The sequence below is a fragment of the Merops nubicus genome, unplaced genomic scaffold (genome assembly GCF_000691845.1).
Source record: "Merops nubicus isolate BGI_N331 unplaced genomic scaffold, ASM69184v1 scaffold35911, whole genome shotgun sequence".
Lineage (NCBI taxonomy): Eukaryota > Metazoa > Chordata > Aves > Coraciiformes > Meropidae > Merops > Merops nubicus.
The window spans coordinates 21243-40296 of record NW_008588242.1 but is presented as its reverse complement, the minus strand read 5'-3'; the positions used below and the strand labels follow the sequence as shown (position 1 = coordinate 40296).

General features: G+C 40.6%; 1 protein-coding gene across 1 annotated transcript in view; it reads right to left on the bottom strand.

Moving 5' to 3' along the window:
- CLMN (calmin (calponin-like, transmembrane)) overlaps positions 1 to 18853 on the bottom strand; it is a gene marked incomplete at its 5' end in the record, with an annotated part of 20753 nt that extends 1900 nt beyond the window's left edge. The window contains 11 exons of the mRNA XM_008949213.1: positions 395 to 456; positions 1499 to 1574; positions 3073 to 3254; positions 4306 to 5619; positions 7062 to 7144; positions 8493 to 8686; positions 10483 to 10673; positions 11972 to 12064; positions 14688 to 14771; positions 16242 to 16337; positions 18792 to 18853. Of these exons, the coding sequence (XP_008947461.1) occupies positions 395 to 456; positions 1499 to 1574; positions 3073 to 3254; positions 4306 to 5619; positions 7062 to 7144; positions 8493 to 8686; positions 10483 to 10673; positions 11972 to 12064; positions 14688 to 14771; positions 16242 to 16337; positions 18792 to 18853 (2437 nt within the window). The remainder of the gene's footprint in view (positions 1 to 394; positions 457 to 1498; positions 1575 to 3072; positions 3255 to 4305; positions 5620 to 7061; positions 7145 to 8492; positions 8687 to 10482; positions 10674 to 11971; positions 12065 to 14687; positions 14772 to 16241; positions 16338 to 18791) is intronic.
- Positions 18854 to 19054: the final 201 nt, after the last annotated feature.

The following is a 19054-nucleotide window of genomic DNA, read 5'->3' as shown; positions in this document are numbered from 1 at the left end:
TTTCCCTAGCACTGACCACACTAAACATTGTCTTGCAAGTCTTCCAAAACTAGAAAGAGTCATCACTGCCAGACGGCCTCCTATTTGAAGTCTTCCCACTCTTTTCTTGGTCTGAAATATCCACCATATGGGGAAAGTGTTCACAGTCTTGCTTAAACAGCTGAATCTTTCCTCTCAAGTCAAGAAAAAGCATTTTAGTCAAGGGGGAGATGGAGCAATAAACAAGTTTTATGTCGTACACCTATGGGAAATATGGACTCGGAGCCATTGCACAAGACATCCAGCCAGTCTCTACCATCATAATTCATTTTAATTTCCCTTTGTAACATTGCTCAAAGTACCTAGGAGTGATGGATTCCTTGCAAAAGGCTTCATCTGAATAAGGAGGACTCACCTGATGATTAATGGATTTTCACTTATCTCTGTTATCTTCTGCTCGTTTACACCATAGGTTTCCTTAACCAAACCAGAAATAGATTATATAAAAAAATAAAATTCAGCATCTTGCAAAGATGGTAACTGTGTGTGTATTTTATGCAGATTACATCTAACATTTATTCAAATAAAATGAAAGAGGGTTTATAAATTTATTCACTGCCTGCACATCCACCACTGCAGTCTGGTACACACAGAGAAAAGGAAAAAAGTTGTGAAATAAGATTTTTTTGCTGCAACTGCTTTCATTCAGTTGGATAAACCAGTTCATTCATATATATTTCAAGTAGCTCCGACAGCATTACAAAAGTAAAGCATCTGTGTGAAACCTCCATTACACTGAACATTAACACAGAATTTCTTTAAAACTCCAAGGTGGTCAGAATTTTGTTCTGTGCGTAGGGAGCCATACTCCTATACCTGCTCAGTGTCCCCAGATTGCTGATGCCGTCCCGTCCTTCCCACTTAAAAATCCAGAGCTCAGCTGTACAGTGTGTTCTCAGTAAAGCAGTATGAGTTACATCTGTCATTAAGGATGCAGTTTCACATTACAACTAACATTCTTTTAGGGTTAGCTGCTGCTACTGAGATAATATAATACACTGCTACTGTGAAGGAGAGAGTATGGGAAAGAGCCCAGTCTTTCAGAAAAAGTGCACTTCAGGAGACAGCCAGCATTTTTGTAGGGCTGTGACCAGGACAGCAGCATAAATACAGAGAATACACAAACTAAACCAAACTGGAGCAGCAAATAAAGGCAGCTTCAAAGAAGTGAAATGTAGTAGCTATACAGGCATGACAAAGTAAGCCTCAAAGTACAATAAATTAATTGTAGTATTAGGTGCCCCTTCTGGGTTTGCCCTAGGTTCAGTAAGGTTCAGTGCCATATGTTTAGAAGAGTTCATTAAAGCTTTTCAGCTATCCCCGGTTTTGGCACTAAAATTATTAGAAGCTACCAGGCTTTTGTATTATTATATATAGAGTAGACGCTTTTACAGCATGTGAACTTTTGGAGTTGAAGAGAAAGAGAGAAGCAGAGATAGGTAGATTTTCACACACTTACCTCCTCAGAAGTATTAGGAGTTCTTCTTCGGAGATAAATGTTGGAATCACTGTCACTGGTTCTGGAAAGTATGGAAAAGCAAAGTTTTTAAATTCATAAAGTGTAAATTTTGTTCTGAGTCCCAAGAGAGCCACTGCAATTGCACATGCTAGCTTATAAGCTATGCCAAATCACAAATATGCACTGTTGCATGTATTAGAATATGGACCTGAATTTATCAGTAACATTATAAAAAATAGCTTTGGGAAAATCTGACCCATGTTAAAAAAATCCATATGCTCAAACTGGAATCTTTTATGAAAAATGGTATCTGATAGGGTTTTTGTAGCTTCAACACCACTGACATTTAAGTGAGAATATAGCCCAAGTTTTATGGCTATCTATATAATAAAAACTTGACAGACCTTGCAGGGAGCAGAAAGCTTGAAGGAGACAATGGGTTTTTCCTAAGGAAACTTTCTCAGATTCATTCGAGTGCTAGTGATAAGCACCAACAAACTGCAGTTCACGTCTCACTCAAAGACATGACCTAGGAACTCAGTTAGAATACAGAGGGGACAGAGGTGAAAGGAGTAAGATGAGCAGCATGTCTGTACAGGGTCTGGCCGGGGTGCAGTTAGTCTACAGCAGCCCCCGTAGAGCTGTGCTTCTGGTCTGCAGCTGGAACAGTGCTGGCAACAGTGCAGGGGACATGCCACCGCTTCAGGCACGGCTGAGCGGGGCTCCCGCAGCACCACGGCTGCCTCTCCGCCCCCCAGGGGCTGGGAGGGGACACAGCTGGGACAGCTGACCCAAACCGACCAAAGGCATCTTCCATACCGTACCATGTGCTCAGCAATAGAAACTAAGAGAGAGGAGGAAGCTGGCAGGGGGACGCACACACTCTGTGTTAAGGCATTTGTCTCTGAAGCAACCAGTGTGCCTCCTGAGGCCCAGCTTCCCAGGAAGTGGCTGCACATGGCCTGCTGATGGGAAGTAAAGAATAAATATTACGGTGGGTGGTTTGTGGGGATTTTTTTTGTCCCCTTTTGGTTTGCTTCCACATGTGGCTTTTGTTTTTTTTCCTTAAGTTGCCTTTACCTCAACCCATGAGTTTTCAATCTTATTTTCTCCCCGCATCCTGCTGAGGATAGGGAGTGAGAGAGTGGCTTGGAGTTCACCTGGTGGCCAGCCAAGGTCAGCCTACCACAATCTCATTCACTTGTTCACAGACAGAAAAAAAAAAGCCAACAGCTATGGGAATGAATCAGTGCCACGCTTCTACATAGTGTCACAATGCTCATGGATTACTTAATCTATGTTAAAAAATGCTTTCTATTGGAAAAATGATTACAACACTGCCATGTTCAAAATGCACTGGGGTTCCTGTTGGTTAAGTTTGTATAGCAAAGGCAAGTCAAGTCCCATTGGCACTGAATCAGTCAACATATTTAAGAGAAATACAGGAAGAAGCCAATGAATTCAAATACACTAATCCTAAAAGAAATGTACAAGAAACATCCAATGAACAGGGCACACTTCTAAAGATGAAGCATTTGTACCAGTTAAGTGTATTTAAAGACAAAGTTAAATACCTGGTAAATTCTAGACAATCAGAAATTTCTTCCAGTTTATCTTGTGACAAAGTAGTAGCAGCAGCTTCCGAGATCTGCAAGTCTTCTTCTTTCATCATATTTTTCTCTTCTTCTTCCCCATTACTACGTTTTTCTGGTCTCCCTATGGCTACTGATAAATCCTCTAGACGTTCTACTATGGCCTGTTTAAATTAAGAAACATTCTACATTAGAGAACAAGACAATCTGATTGCCCACCCTCCCAAGTACCTTAGTGGTGCAGCCTAACCAGATGCTACATTGCATATAGTACGAGATTGAAAATCTCACTGAAGAGAATAAAAAGCAATTAATTTATTGAAAATAATTTTGGATACGCTGAGCTATAAAATACTGTCAGTTCAACGTACATACAATTAGTTGCCTGTTCATTTTATATAAGAATTCATGACATGGCTCTTTGTCGTCATCCACTAAGACTTTTTTTAATCTATCCCAAATTAGTCTTTGAAGCTAACAGAAAACTGATTTCGTTACGCTAGCTAAAGTGTCAGGACCAAAACATGTCCATGCAACTTGTCTAAACAACGTGTAGAGTCACATTAAATGGACACTCATTCCTGAAAAACACTGTCTAAAATTACTGCACTGGAAAATGCACAAGACAGTTCAAAATCAGTGTCTGCAAGAAGAGATGCAGTAACAAATTGCCTAAATTTAATACACAAAATAATTACCAGAAATCCATCCTCTTCTCCTCCTCCAGTGTAGACCAGCCTTCATTTTACCCATTTAACTTATCCTACTCAAGCTGGTTTAAATTTTTTGTAGGCAAATTTATTTGGATTCAGACAAAAATTACCTTTCCCTGTACCCTTTCTATATCAGCAATACTTTTTTCTGTTCATTTTATTACAAATGATTAAAAATACCCTGTGTGATAATGTTTTATGCCTAGAGATTATACAGGAGCCTCAAACTACTTTAAAACATAATTAAAATTCACGTTTTTGTAACAGTATTAGTATTAGGGCTTATTCTCTCTTTCAGTGTCAGATCTTCTCGGGGATCTGCAATTCCATTCTTTCCAGTAGAGGGCTGTGGCAAACAGCATGACTGGACAGGAAACCAAGTACATGTTACATATTTCTCCACAGTATTGCAGAACAAAAGCAAATGAAAACCAGATACTAATCATATACTAATAGTCCATCTATACACCAAAAAAATGCTGTTCATAAAAAAATAAAATACCTCAGGATGCTGTGGGATAGTGCAGTCTTGATGGTTGGTGGCCTTTTTGCCATCTTTTTCCATTTCTAATTCTTCTCCTACTAGTAACAGCACTTCTTTTTCATGGGCAGAATTCGTGTGACCATCTGCTTCTGTTGTTTCCTCCTCCTCATTCTCAGTATCCATTTCTGATGGAGGGACACCTAGCTTTTTCCCCAAGTCTTGCTCTGGAGCATTTTCCTTGTAGTTCCGTTCTGATGAGCCCTTCTCATGTAAAACATCTGCTACTGTTTCAGAAGCAGCTTTGTCATTTCCAGTATCATAACCTTCAATACAAGGCTCAAGGTAAGCATTCAAAACCGCTGATATGGGAACATGATAATGTGGGTAATAGAAGAGGTCGTGGGGTATCACAGATACTTTTGAAGAACTGGGTTGCACTTCAGCGGAAGGCTCAACTTCATCACAGCTGTCCAGGTCCTCTGGATTTTTAGGTACATCTGAGAGAGAGTCATCAGATGTTTCATGCTGTGTAGATAGTTCTTGGCTTTTGAGATTAGAACCATTCAATGAACAATGGTTAGTTTCTATTGTCTCAAAGACAGTCGATTGCTTTGTATGTTCATTTGCTGGAAGTTTCACTATTACCTCGTTCAGATGAAGAACATACTTATGTGTATCGTCTTGTTTTGAGGTATCTTCTGGTAAAATAATTGAAGTTTTGGGTATGCTTTCTTCTACTTTATGTATAGATTCATCTGTAAGTATACCTGAAGTCCAGGATAATGGACTCAAAGAAGAAGTAGTGGCTGAAAGGCTCTTAGTTTCGTTGTCATATTCAGTAGAGGTTCCTTTAGTTAATTCTTCAGAGTAGTCTTCAAAAGAGTCACCAGAGTTTTTCTGATCTGTCAGAACAGCTGGAGAAAGGTCACTGTCCTGTTTTAGTGGATGATCAGATATGCCCCCTTCACCAGGCATGAATTTATCACTTAGAACCTCCCAAGAGGAATTGGATTCAAAACTGACAGATCCTGTAATTTTCAGTGAGGTAGGCCTCCGAGGCTCCTCTTCAGATGTTTCTTGTGAATCACCTAAAACTTGGCTCCATTTTCCATTACAATTTTCAGGAACGGTTTCTGATGGGATTCTCTCAGGGGCGTCATGAATATGAACCTTTGGAGGAGCAGGATGGCTCCTTTCATGATTAACAGTATACATGTTTTCTTCACTTTCACTTAAAATTAAGATTTTCCCTTCCTCTTCTGAAGGTGTGTCTTTGATGTGGACATACGTGGACTCAATTGGAAGCTCCTTGTCAGGATCTGTAAAGTCTTCCTGTAAGTGATGATACACCATTAAAAGACAAATCATACCTCAGAGACAGTTTTACTTCTCCCAAATACCACAGAAAGAATAACTGCCTAGCCTATCACCTCATTGCCTTGTGAATGGCCAATTAATGACTGACTTATTTTGAAAGTAGGGAAATCAATTTGGCAAGTCAAGTAACTAGAACAAAGCTCAGCTTCAAGAAGCCACTTGTACAGGATGATTAGGATGGAGACCAGCCTACTCCTCAGTTGTTAATATATTCATCTTTCTCAGCTGCACCTGTGTAGATAACTGACTTGGCTTTTGGACACAATCTCAAACTCTGGCAATAAAATAAATCTAACGAGTCCACTAAATTCACTGTGAAATATATTAATATACTAGATGATTACATTCCAACAGGTCATATTTTTTAAAACAGTAGGCTTTTTTGTTGCCCATTAAAAACCCCACAAGTCTTAGCCAACAAATCTTATTGCTCATCGAATCTAGTAATAATAATTTTATTATTACAATCATTTTAATTCCAGTGACTTTAGTAGTGAGTACCAATTTTATAAGCTACAAAATACATATCAACTGGAAGCTTCAGTCGAGAAATGAGAGGTGTAGCAAACCATCGTTTATGTGCATGTACTCTAGCAGAAAAACTTGCCCAGATACTAGAGGGCCACCAAGTCCCTTGGGGTCCTTTACAAACCAAAACAACTATGTTGAACTAGGTTTGTCTGGAAGTACAAGCAGCCTCCAGAACAGTTTTTCAACTTATGGTTATCTCTTCTTCAGTTCCTGGGACTTCCTATTTTTCCTCAGGTTTTCTGTCTCCTATCCTATATTTCCTCTATAAGTTTATCCTCTGTTTCTCCACAAGACCTTTGTCAATCCCTGACACAAACAGTCCCTGCTTGCTCCTCAATTCATTATTTTTTCTGAAGTCTGCATTAGAGTCCTGGTCCTCTAAGCTGCAGTTTATTTCATGTTTACAATGAGTGTTTTTGACTGCTGCATTGACAAGATTCAGCTGCTGGTATCTTGTGTCTGATACCTGCTAAATTCAGATTGACTGTGGCCCTCAAACTTGGGAAGATAGAATTCAAAATGAAATTCAAAGTCCAATGTATCCTCACAGATGAAGGGCTAAATTTCAGCCATATTTATGACTATTATAGCAAAGTTGTAGAGCCCTATGTAACCAGTTTTGACCTGTGAAAGTTATAAGTGCATGTAAATGTTTAAAAGCACAATTCTGTGTAAAGAATTTTAGCAATCACCAACGAAAGCCCATTTGACTAGATTTAACAAAAATGTGAAAAACTAAATCTGAGGCTTTGATTTATTTTAAAGAGCTTAGCAAGAACACTAGACGACAAATACAGCAATATGTGACTTTTCTAAGCACACCAAAGCAAATTTCCAAAAAGACATGCACAGGAGTAAACACCTACCCCTTCCAGCTCCGGGAAGTGTTCCAGGAATTGTGCCACGTATGTCACAATTGACTGTTCATCAGGTGACTCCACCATGATATCTATGGAGACAGATGCAAGGGGCATGAGCACACATGGCTTTAAAATCCTCTTGCAGAACAGATTGTCAGGTATTTATCCTGCCTTTATGATGAGTGAAATAACAGCTACAAATGCTTTTCTTTCTCTGACAGATAAGAGACATACTTTTCACTGTTGATGGTACTCGAAAGAGTTTTCAAAATCTTATTTATATTATTTTTGTCCAATTTCCAAACACATACTGAGCCTTGATCAGGGTCCACTTCCATCCACCTTCATACTGTCATTTATGTTGTTACTAGACAGTGATCTTGTTGAGTGACATCACAGAGGTTTATTTTTAGCAGGATGGCCCAGTCTTCTAACAGGTGACCCAGGAAAGCACAAATAACTCCTCTGTGCTTTCAATCATAAAAACAAGGCCAAACATCTGTCTAGTAGAGTTCAGTAAAAACACTGCAAGAAGAATGGGAGACCTTATTGTGGCCATGCAGTACTTAAAGGGGGCCTGTAGGAACGATGGGGACAGTCTTTTTAGCAGGGCCTGTTGAAACTGGACAAGGGGTAATGGTTCTAAAATACAAGAAGGTAGACTTAGACTACATGTAAGAAGGAATTTCTTACAATGACGGTGGTGAACACTGGCCGGGTTGCCCAGAGAGGTGGTGGATGCCCCATCCCTGGAAACATTCAAAGTCAGGTTGGCTGGAGCTCTGAGCAACCTGATCTAGTCAAAGATGTCCCTGCTCACTGCAGGGGTTGGACTAGATGGTTTTTAAAAGTCCTTTCCAACCCCAAACATTCTATGGTTCTATGATAAGAAGCTCCATTTATATACATGTATTTATACACACATATATCCTTATGTTTACATACATAAATATACATGTGTGTGTATAGATGCATGGTAAAGAAAGAACTGAGAGATGCAAGTACATTTGAATAGGTATCTGCCCATTTTCTTGGTATGGCAGACACACTTCATCCTGGAGTGACATTTAGTCTCTGCAGACTGTAGGCATTACAAAATAGTGTTTATGCATTGAGAGACCTCTCAGCACACCAGGGTGGTGATTAATGCTCCCTAGTAATACAGATGGCACAGAGCATCTAAATATTAACCAGGACCAGTGTACATCGCTAAAAATATGAAGATCTCAGCCCCCAAGGAGCTTAAAAATAAGGCTGGAAGCATATAGTTCCAAGTCAGACACCAATTAATTTTTATTTTTCTTATCAGTCAGCCCAACACACTGATCACATCAACAGCCTAAGCACTGTGAGGTTTTTGTTAGGTATCACAAGGCAATATTCATTAATTCATTACAGTTTAAATGTCACCCAGGACAGATGATGTAGGCATTTTACCTTCTGGTTCTAGGAGGCGAGGAACACCCAGCTTATTCTGTGCTATGCTGAAAGCATCCTCCAGGTTTTCTCGAGCTGATTTCGCCAGTGCTTGCTTCATGTCTACCAAAGTAGAGTCTATTGCTTTTATGATAGCTAAGAAAGCAAGGCCACTCCTCCAACTGCTGGCAAAGTCCTGAACTGCCACACCATACCTGAACAGAATTAATTACATATAGATACATGAGTTGTATTACAGAATCCAAAGTCAAAGACAAAAAATCCATCAAAGACTCCTGAAAGTTATAAGTAAGGTTACCGAGTTACACTAGTTGCATTTGTGATCTTTGTGGATTTCAAAATGCACAAAATGCACCCACAAAACACAAGGATTCACAAACTGGACTGGCGTGGCGAACAGCTGACATGGACCTGCTTGTAACAAGTAGTTAGCAAAAACACCCCTCAAGAACTCAGCCACTGCATTTAACATTCAGAAAACCAAATGTCTCTGTGATTCCTGTTGCTGTTGCTCTCCAGGATTTTAATGCCATAGCTTGGGAAGACTGCCAACACTTAAGTATTTAAAAACATAAGCATAAATGATTCACATTTGTGTGTACTTGGCCCTCTGTAGCAAAAAAATTGTCCTTTGCCAAATTCAAATGATGTCATTATATGTATAAACCGCAAGTGAGTTAGATGCCCAAAGTTTTGGAGGAAAAAACAACCATCAAACTTGCAATGAAATACAGCCCCAGAACAGAAAATTCTGTACAGGTCACTGGATAGCAAGATTATAATGATGCTATTATGTTTTTAATAGTGAAGCTGCATGAAATTTTTTCTCCTATTAGAAGTTTTCAGTTTGAACTGGAATGAAAAGTCTATGGCTGCTACTTCTCACTTTCCTCCTACCACCTCCCTGTTAATGACATTATCAGCATTATTTTGGGACTAAAACTGTGCTTACTCTACAGTCTGCATTGGCAGCAGTGAACTACAGATCTCAATGGGACAAGTTTATCTGCACAACAAGCACCCTTAGCTTCACTGGAGATAAGCAAGGGATGATGTGGCCCACAGGATCAAGTACTTAAGATGTAAATTTCTATGTTCAACACTAGACATGTAACATTTGTGTTCACAGGCAGATTTGGACATCTAAATCCATCAACAGAATAAATGCCAAATACTCAGTAAACTATCCAACTTATATAAGTTAGTTTGACCCATGCCCTGTTTAGAACTCTCTGGCAGTCATCACTTCAGCTAATAATATATGTAAAGTACACTCAAAGCATTAACAGGCGCACAAGACATCTTACACTACAGTTTTTCAGCCCAACAGTAACTCTGCCAGGTTAAAGCATTACTAGACAATATGCTTTGGCCAAAGAACTGCTTTTTTATTAAGGAGGAGAGAGATGTGCTGAGCAACAGAAACGGACCCAAATGTTACATGTTCATGAGAAACAACTTAAAATTCACCCCCCTTCCCTCTTTAATTCTGAGGAAAGAGGGACTCTAACAGGGACTCTGTCCTTCCAAGCACTCTGCAGTGCACAGAGAAGCTCCCTTAGGGCTGCTGCTTAATTTAAAAGGCTGTTGCTAAAGTCTTTCAATACATTCATATTTTAAGTTCACCCCTTGTTTATGCCTACCCTCTAATTAGCAAAAGATATCAAGTAGACTGCATGAAAGCCAGGGGGCAGGGGGAGGAGGGAACAATCCTGTTTTAAACAGCACCAAGCAGATTAGTGCAAGTTAACATTTAACACTGAAATCCTGAAGCCTGCAGCACACACGGCTGCAAGGTCAGATGGCTGCTGCAGACACACAGCTGAGATGATACACACCCTTTTTTTAAGCCCATGTGCCTGCAAGCTCTGAAAGCACCAGAAGCCACAGCGGATGGTAATGCACACAGAGGGCAGGGGAGAGAAAAGGGGTTCAGCTTCCAAAGGGCAGGCAGCAAAACATGGTTTCGTACAAGGGTTTGTTAGCTTACTTTCTGGTTTTCCTCTGAACCCAGACTAAAAGGGCTCTGATGGCTTTCCGCTGATCCTTCACTGTAACAGACATGTTCCTCTCCACGCTAGGAGTGCTGGGGTGGGATGTGTCTGATTCCGGACCACTGGGCCCGGAGGACAGGCTGGAGGAAGAGGAGTTCCTGTTGAGGTTGCCTGTCAGCTCCTTAATCTGTAATAAAAGGCAAAACACGCAGTGCTCTGCTTTAACACTGACTGCACGGAGAACTCAGTGCTTGTTTCATTTCAAAGATAACAGCGCCATAACTGAATTTTAAGAGATTACTATAGACCTGTCCATTATAACTCTAAACTTCTATAGCACAGGTGTGACAGCCAGCAGCAGCCCAGCTGCCAAGCCCCGGAAACGGAAAGGAAAAGGTATCACTTCAGGCTGAAAGGAGCAAATTCGTATTAGCAAAGAAATGTGTCCTTGAGAGAAAAGTTGATTTAACTGAAATTGTTCTCTTCACAGGACTTACTTGAGTGAAATATTTTTAGCTAAGAAATGATGACCTGCAGCAGCACTCCTGTCCTTGATTAGCGTTGATATTTGTGCCCAAATTACCCACTTTGCTGCTCTTAGGTCCCCCATGTCCTCTGCTGCTGGGACAGGAGTTTCTGGTCACACCATCTCTGCCTGCGAGTTCATCTCGCCAAACTGGTGCACCACTGTTCAGCTTGAGGAGCTCAGCCAGGGAGAGAAACCTCTGCAACCTCAAGATTATTTTTTAAACTTACAGCCATTTTTAAAATAAGCCAAAGAGAATGAAAGAGTCTCACATTCTTAGGAGAGTTGGTAGCACCCGTCCTCCATCTCTCTCTGTTCATTAGCATTTGGTACTGTCTAGAAGGTCATTTTCAAAATATGTATAGATTACAGAGCAGTTTTAACCTAAGCCTGGGGCTAAATAAATTTTCAAGTTCAAATAAGTTTTATCAGTTCCAGGCCCTTCAGGCCCTTCAAGATCTTTCACTTGGCCATCTACCTCAGTTGGAAATTTTTGCCATGTTGAGTAAGTCTCCAGAGATCAGCGATTCTACATGGAATTTCCCACCACATTGGAAGCAATCCAGAAAAGGTTATTGAAAATAAACTGTGACCTGGAACAAACTCAAGATGTTGCTTCAGATCTAGGGAATCTGGAACAGAACCCTAAGAAGGCACAAGAGAGAAGGGAAAGTAGTAATCTGAAGCTCTAATTCTGGTCCAAGTCAAACAAGTGCTTAAACTATCTCCTATTTACACCAAAATAGCTCCAGTGAAGTAAAATGAAAGCAGCTGCAGGTATAAAATTAGTGTATATTAGGAGGGAAAAGCTCAGGTTTAGCATGCTTAATTATGTTAGTTTGGATTAAAAATCAATTTAAAAATCAGTATTCAGCTGGAATAGATTGATACTTATAGAACAGATTGATGACTGGAATAGATTGATAGACTGTTCACTTAAAGTATTCAAGTTTTATTACCTGAAAAAACAAGATTATATTCCATATTAGTCCAAGTACCAGTGAGGAATTTCCATCTGCTATTTCTGCTGCATCGATGCTAACAAGCTTTACCTGTAAGAAGAGATCGTAAGTTCAGAGCTGAATTCAAAGAAGCAAGCTAAATGCAAAAAGTGCCCTGCAGCTACTGGATATGTCCAGAAGACTTCTGATACTGAGTGGCCAGCCAAAAAGCAATACTGCAATCTCGTGTTAGTGATAATCTGCCCTGATCACAACCAGCCTGCTTGTGCAAGTCTTTTCTCAAGCCCCCAGTACAGTCTGCAGAACAGAAGTAAGCCCAGTTCTGCATCCTCAGGACCACCAGTGCTTTTCCTGCATATGAAAATGGAACAGGATGGTGCCCCCTCCAATGGGTCCTATTCTTAAAAATGCAGACAGTCTCTTCTCACACAAATATCAAAAATCCTAGTAAGATCTGCTTACTTCTGTTTTGCTATGCATCTCCTTTTTTCTTGCTTATCTCACACAGTTTGTCACTGAGTTCTGATTAAAGCAGTTAGCAAAGGATAGGGTTGCCTAATCCAAGCAAACTCTAGACTTTCTCACACTGAGGTTTCTTCCACCTGATAACACCAGAATGTTATTCTCTTAGATAACATAGACTTGGTTTTGGCAAAGGTCACAGAGTAGGGTGGAAGCAAGGAAGCTGTCAGTACTGCACATGGCACCCAGACAGATTTAAAGCCCAGGATGCAGGCCATTTATCACTTGGAAATCCTGTGCATGATGAATCACTTAGCAGTGCTTTACTCTGCTGCCCCAGTTCCACAGCAGCATACGCTGACGAGCTCCACCCACTGTGGTTTAATATCTAACCCTGAAGCTCTTGGCAGCCAAGGCACTTTGCCAACACTTTCATCACCACCCTTTGCTAACTGGTTTGTTTAAACAGAAAAAAAGGAAAGCAAAATAACTTTTTATCTAGGGGTTCACATAACAGCTTTCACCATTAGCAGGAAGACACCTCTATCTGTATTTCAAGGCTTAGATTTCTTGCTAGCTCCAAGGTATCTGACATGGAAAAACCTTTATGACCTGCTACATTTGAATAACAGTTTCTCCAAAATGGGGAGAAAGTGACATTTATCATTACACTGCTCTCAGTGTCAGCTCTGTCCTCTTACTGCTGCCTGTGTTTGTCACCCATCCCAGCAGAGATACCAGCTACAATATACTGGCTGCTTACTCTTAAGGAAAGAAGAAATCCATAGAAATGTAGGTGTTTTAGCACTACTAATTAAAAGGCTGCCTGTGTCCAAGGCTCCTCCTGCCTGGCCTTGCTCATTGAGGTTCTAGGTTGTCCTGTAGCGAGGTCCTGGCAACCCGATATGCTTCAGCTGCAACTCTGCAAATATATCGATACCAACAGAGAGAAAAAAATCTCATCTGCCAGTGGGCCATAGCTGGATTTGGGTAGAAAGCATGGGAAACTGTTAAATATGTAAACGTGTAAAATATTTCTTAGCAGTTCTATAGCAGGACATGTAGACATACACATTTAGGGGCAGATCAGCCCCTACTGACGGAGTTTCCAAAAGGAGACTGGAACATCTGGAAGTTGCTGGACAACTTCTCGACCTTTCACATCCTCTCCTGGGGAAAAAGGCAAAGGAGGTTAAACCTCCCACGAGGTCATAAGAGATCCACTAAGACCTCACATCACACCCACTCCTGGAGTGGGGTTTGCAGTGACTCTCCTGCATGACTAGCACTGCTGCAGGGTCTCTGGAGCAAGAGCTAAGCTCGCTGCACGGAAGCAGCAAAGTGACATCAGTTGCTGTTGGGGCATTCCACGCAAGGCAGGGTTTTGCCCCTGTGCACACACTGAATCCCTCCTCACCCATGAAGTTTAAATCCTGCTGCAGTCCTTTATAGGACATAGTCCAATATTTATTTTCTCCTTCTGATGATCTAAGTATGCTGTGATCCAGGTATATCTACGAGTTGTTACATGGCTGGGACTTCCCTTGACCCCATCACTTTTCAACAGTTTTCAAGAGTGGAGAGTTTTCAAGACACTGGCCACACACACAGAGCGCTTTGGAATAAAGCACTAACAGGAGAAAGAGAAAAACAAAGAAAAGCAATTTCAAGCTACAGGGTCTGATCTTGCTTGGTCACTCACAGCTTCAGCAAGCAATGTTTAAGTAGTGCTACACTGATTATAAGAGAAGCTATATCCTTATAAGGTTTTGATTCCTAGAATTCTGCATTTATGTAATGCTCCCAGATTAAATTTTCTCTCGCCTTTAACTCGTGATCAGTTCCTGCAGCAGTTTACCACATAAAGACATGATTTGCAATACTGGAAGTATTTCTGATGAAAGTCAATCATCTACCTTACGTGTGACTGAAGTAATGCCACCAAGATCAGGTTCATAAAATTTACTTGCATTTTGTTAAATTTTCTTTTATTATTGTGTTCTGATCCTTTAATCCTGTTGAACTTTTACATTATAAAATGAACAAATAACCCTTGTTTCAGACTCTGTAGGTGGTGTTGTGCATTTTTCTTTGGCTATTCAGCCTTGCTGCTAAGGTAAGTCATAGTGCCCTTCAGTGGTACATTCCTCTTATGTACATGTAGTGCACTAGACTAGTTAAAATTACAACAATTAAATTTTGCAACATACATCAAGAGCAGGTATTAAGACCAGCCTTTGGAAATACTCACGTTACTGTCCTCCAAGAACTTAAGTGCTTTGGCTATGTTGTTCAAGCGAAAAATGCGATGGGTTGAAGATTTGTATTCATGCATCTAGAAAAAGTAAGAGCCGTGCCATTTTTAAAAATGGTGGAATTATTCACCACAAAATACAAAGCTTACAAACACCAAAATAAAGCTCAGGAAATCTTCCTAGGTGAAGTTACTACCAACTTGTCTGATCAGTAAAGTGCTTCACATGCACGATCTACCCTTGCTGTGAAAAAACGGGGTTAGCAGCCAGCTTTCCTGGTCTCCAGATGTTATCACTCTCTTGGACCTGCCACGTCAATTATTTATCTGATTGTTCCCCAACCATGTTCAGTCACAGGATCAAATTTACCTGAAAATTAGTAACAACAGATTTTAAATTAAATGATCCTGATTTAGAAGTGTGGGCAGTTTTCATAGAAGGCACAGGCAAGTAGGAGGCAGAAACCTTCATTTTGGCAGAAAGGAAACAGATTTGTTGCATGCCTATTTCCCTGCAGTTCCACTTTGGCACACTGTTTTTATCACGTGTGAAGGAATACCTAGCTGCCAGCACAGCAAGTTGGGCCAGGTGACGTTACCTCCTTCCTTGCCCTCCTCTCTCACCTCCCGGGGCATAGCCTAGAGTTTACCATGATGCATCTCCCTTCAGTTCCTTTCCAGCCTGGCTTTCAATGCAATCTGTATGAATTCACACAGAGATACTGCTGCTTCTGCTACAGCTCCCCAAACCAGCAAGACTATTAAAAAATCGGGGGTTCCGCATGTGTGACCACAGTGGCCATTCATGCTGCAGTATGCAGCTGGTTCGGTCACTACAGAGCATCACCAGGTGATTGCAAGTACGCTTGCAGTGGTGAGACACACCGAGAATAGGTCACTCTCATCCAGGTGTGACACCCACACAGGAGAGAGTACTTCCTGACAAGATTAGTGTGGAAAGAAAACATTAAAGTCAACTGGTCATACATATTTGCACTGGGTGTTTCCGTTTCTGTTATGTGGAACTTTACAGAGCTCTTCCAAAGAAAGGAGGAGAAAAAAAAGATTCTAGTAAGTGAAGCTTTGCCCTTCTGATTCGAGATATCAAGATATCAAGAAGAATGATGAAACCTGAGCCAGGATAGCAGAACTAAACTCACAATGGCACTAAGCATCAGTAGACCTATTAAGTGTTGTAATTGTCTTAGACAAAATAGAATTTATACATTTAAAAACCAATACAGCAAGTATGTCTTTTCTCAGTAATGTGACTTGGGTGATCTCCAAATGGAATATGCAAGCATTAATGTATTAAAGCCTTAAACAATCTGAGAGGTATGAACATTTACACCTCATTGTTATATATTTCTTTGAACTCTTAAGTTACAGCTCAAGACAGCAGGCAGTAACATACAGAAATCACAACAAAGTTGCTGAAATTCTTATTACTATACCCAAGACACGGGACCAAATTCACCCTTAATCCTTGGATGTTGCTCATAACATACAAGGCTCCATACCTATGGAGGTGTCTCCCTCTTGTTCACATACCAGCTTTTGTCCTGACAGGACTTCCAGTAGCGCCATCAAGATTTTGCCATCTTGTATATCAATAAACAAGTCTTTCACTTTCAGAGGAGGCTTGCACTGTAAAGAAAAGAAAACAAGTAGCTTTCAAAGCAGAATTGTTCAATAAGTCACCATGATTTCAGAGAGTAAGAAGGAGAATTTGACAAGACAGAGAAGTTAGAAGTAAATCTCAGCCTCCAGGAAGAAAGGGCTGACTATTCTTCACATCAGTGGCGATTCTGTCTTGGGAATGTCAGAACTAAAACTGTGATACAGCACTCATGTAATTGAGGTCAGACAAGGACTTATTCCGGATTCCCCATAACAGAATCTCATTCTAAATAGTCTGTCTAGGAAGCTACCACACAAGGGTTGGGTGCTGATCACTCAGACTAAGACAAATCCAGCAGAAGCAAATCCCACTTTATAGTGAAGTAAACTTGTGATCCAGCTGGCCACCAGGTCCTGCCTCCTCCATAAGGTTTCTGGTGATGCCATTCTGTATCCCAGTATTTTGTAAGTATAGCAACTTTTTCTATCGTGTCTCTCCTCAGCAAACTCCTCGAAAGGGAACCATCTCCTCACTTCAGCCAGGTGTCTGATGACATGTGCACCGTGAAGCACAAAGCCTGGTCAGCTCAGCCCTTAGGGTTAGTCTCAGATTGCACTCTCTTCAGGGGCCACTCGCTCATGTGTCCCTAATAAGCCCAACCTTTTTATCTTTGGTTGGGCAATGCACTACTGTTCAATGAAGAACTGCTTCTAGCAAACTGGGACCATACGTTTTTGTTACTAGTCTTTATCTAAGAGTACTAAACAATGTTCTGTACTGAAAGCAAGCAAAGTAGATGCAGAAGATGCAGGCTATTCCAAATTATCTCATGACCAGCAGAGCCAGCTCCTCTCAAAAGATGACCCAAATGGGATGGTCTTATCCCAAAGCGGGCACACCACACCATAAATATCCTGAAGAAGAACAAGAAGACTTCACTGCTGCCTTTAAAAGAAAGAAGCCACTGTGCAATAAGTGCTTCTTTGAGGATAAAGGCAGAAGCCTTCTTCCTCAATGGGTGTCCTCGGGGAATCACCCGTAATTAGAGAGAGCTTTAGCAAAGCTCTCGTTCTTTACACGGGCATGTTTATTATGCCACTTCCAAGAAAAACATTAACATAGCAGCAGACTTTTGCCCTTTCTTCAGAAAAGCATTTTTCTTTGTTGAATCAGAGAGAAGAAAGATTTGTATGCACTCCAGGGAAAACAATTCACCTGCCTACAAAGTTTGTGGGCATGGCAGGATTAACAGCACCCTACAGCCCTTTTCATGATCTAATTCCTTCTGTAAATCAAAGGCCTTTTCCACAGTCACATATTTGACAACCCTTTTTGACAACTTCCAAAACTGCAGTTAGTTTAAAGCCCTTAGAGCCCGATTCACCAAGGCATCACATAACCCTGTCTTCAGTCTGAGAGACCTTTGGGAGCAATTGCTAGTCAAAACATTTCAAACTAGCCGCGCTCTGATTTTCCAGTGAGATTTAAGAGGATCCCTTTATTCTTTCAGCAACACTCACTACAGAGTAGTGGACTTAAGCAACTATATATGATAACTTTCTTCCATAACCCCTTTACTTTACTATATCTGAAATAAAATCACTTCCCAAGAAATACAGGAGCTGAACAGGGCTTGTAGCCCAAACTTAGTTCCATTCTGTACTTTACAAAATTTAGCTAGAGATACAAAAAGCACTGTGAAGCTCAAACTCCAGTCAAGTTAGGACTTTGTCTAGATCAGGAAGCTGGTCTCATTTCTTGATCCTGCACTAAGCATTGCTGCTCTCTCAGTGAAGATTTTTCTTTTTTTTTCCATTTTTCGTCCTCAACAGTAAGAAATGGACGGCAGACTACTCAGGAGAGTTTGTACTTGCCTACTATCGGTAAGAACAGTCAATTAGGTTTAGCCATACTGTGGTGTAATTAAGAAACAATTATATCTTTAAAATATTCAGTGATGTCCAAAAATTAATTCTATAACATAAGTGGATATGCAAAGATCCCATCATATAGTCCCCCCAAAACACAACTGACAAGGAATGAATGTTTCCCATCTGCAGGTCGGAGATGAAGCCACATTCTGAAGAACATCTGTCTTTGGTCATGATGCCTCAGATGTTCAAACTTCCAGTCCAGGGAAGAACACAGTCATCATGACCTCAGAGCAGCTTTAACCACATTTGATTTTATGTGGGTATCTTCTAGGGAAAAATTCTAGCCTTGTGATAACAGTCAGTAGCATTAAAGTCTTAAACACACCTGAGATGAACTAAAGCCAGCCAAGCATTTGTTGCGCCTCAAAAATAATTGTCATTTACCCAGAAACATGCTTTCAGCTTCCCCTCATTCTTGTCCAAATGTCCCTGTATGCACAGAGGTCCACTTTGTTTCAAATTTTAACTACTTTAAAAGGAATTAACTGCAATATGTCTATGGGTGTGCCTTTGCATCTCAATATCAAAACTGCTTGTTGGTCTTACCTTTCCCAAATGTAGGTTTATCCATCTGGTAAAGGTCCTCTTCTGTACATTTTCCCGTTCCACTAGAAATATCAGAAACAAAAATCAGCACTTAAGTTTCCAGAAGAGGGAAATTTGATAGCGAGTTTCAAAAACTGATGCACAAAATAGTCAGAATTCGTAAGAGCCCTGTGAATAAAATGAATATATTCCAAATTGGGAGATAGAAAGTTGAGCGATGGTGTTTTATTCAATTCCTTTGCCCAGCCATGAGCTATATACTT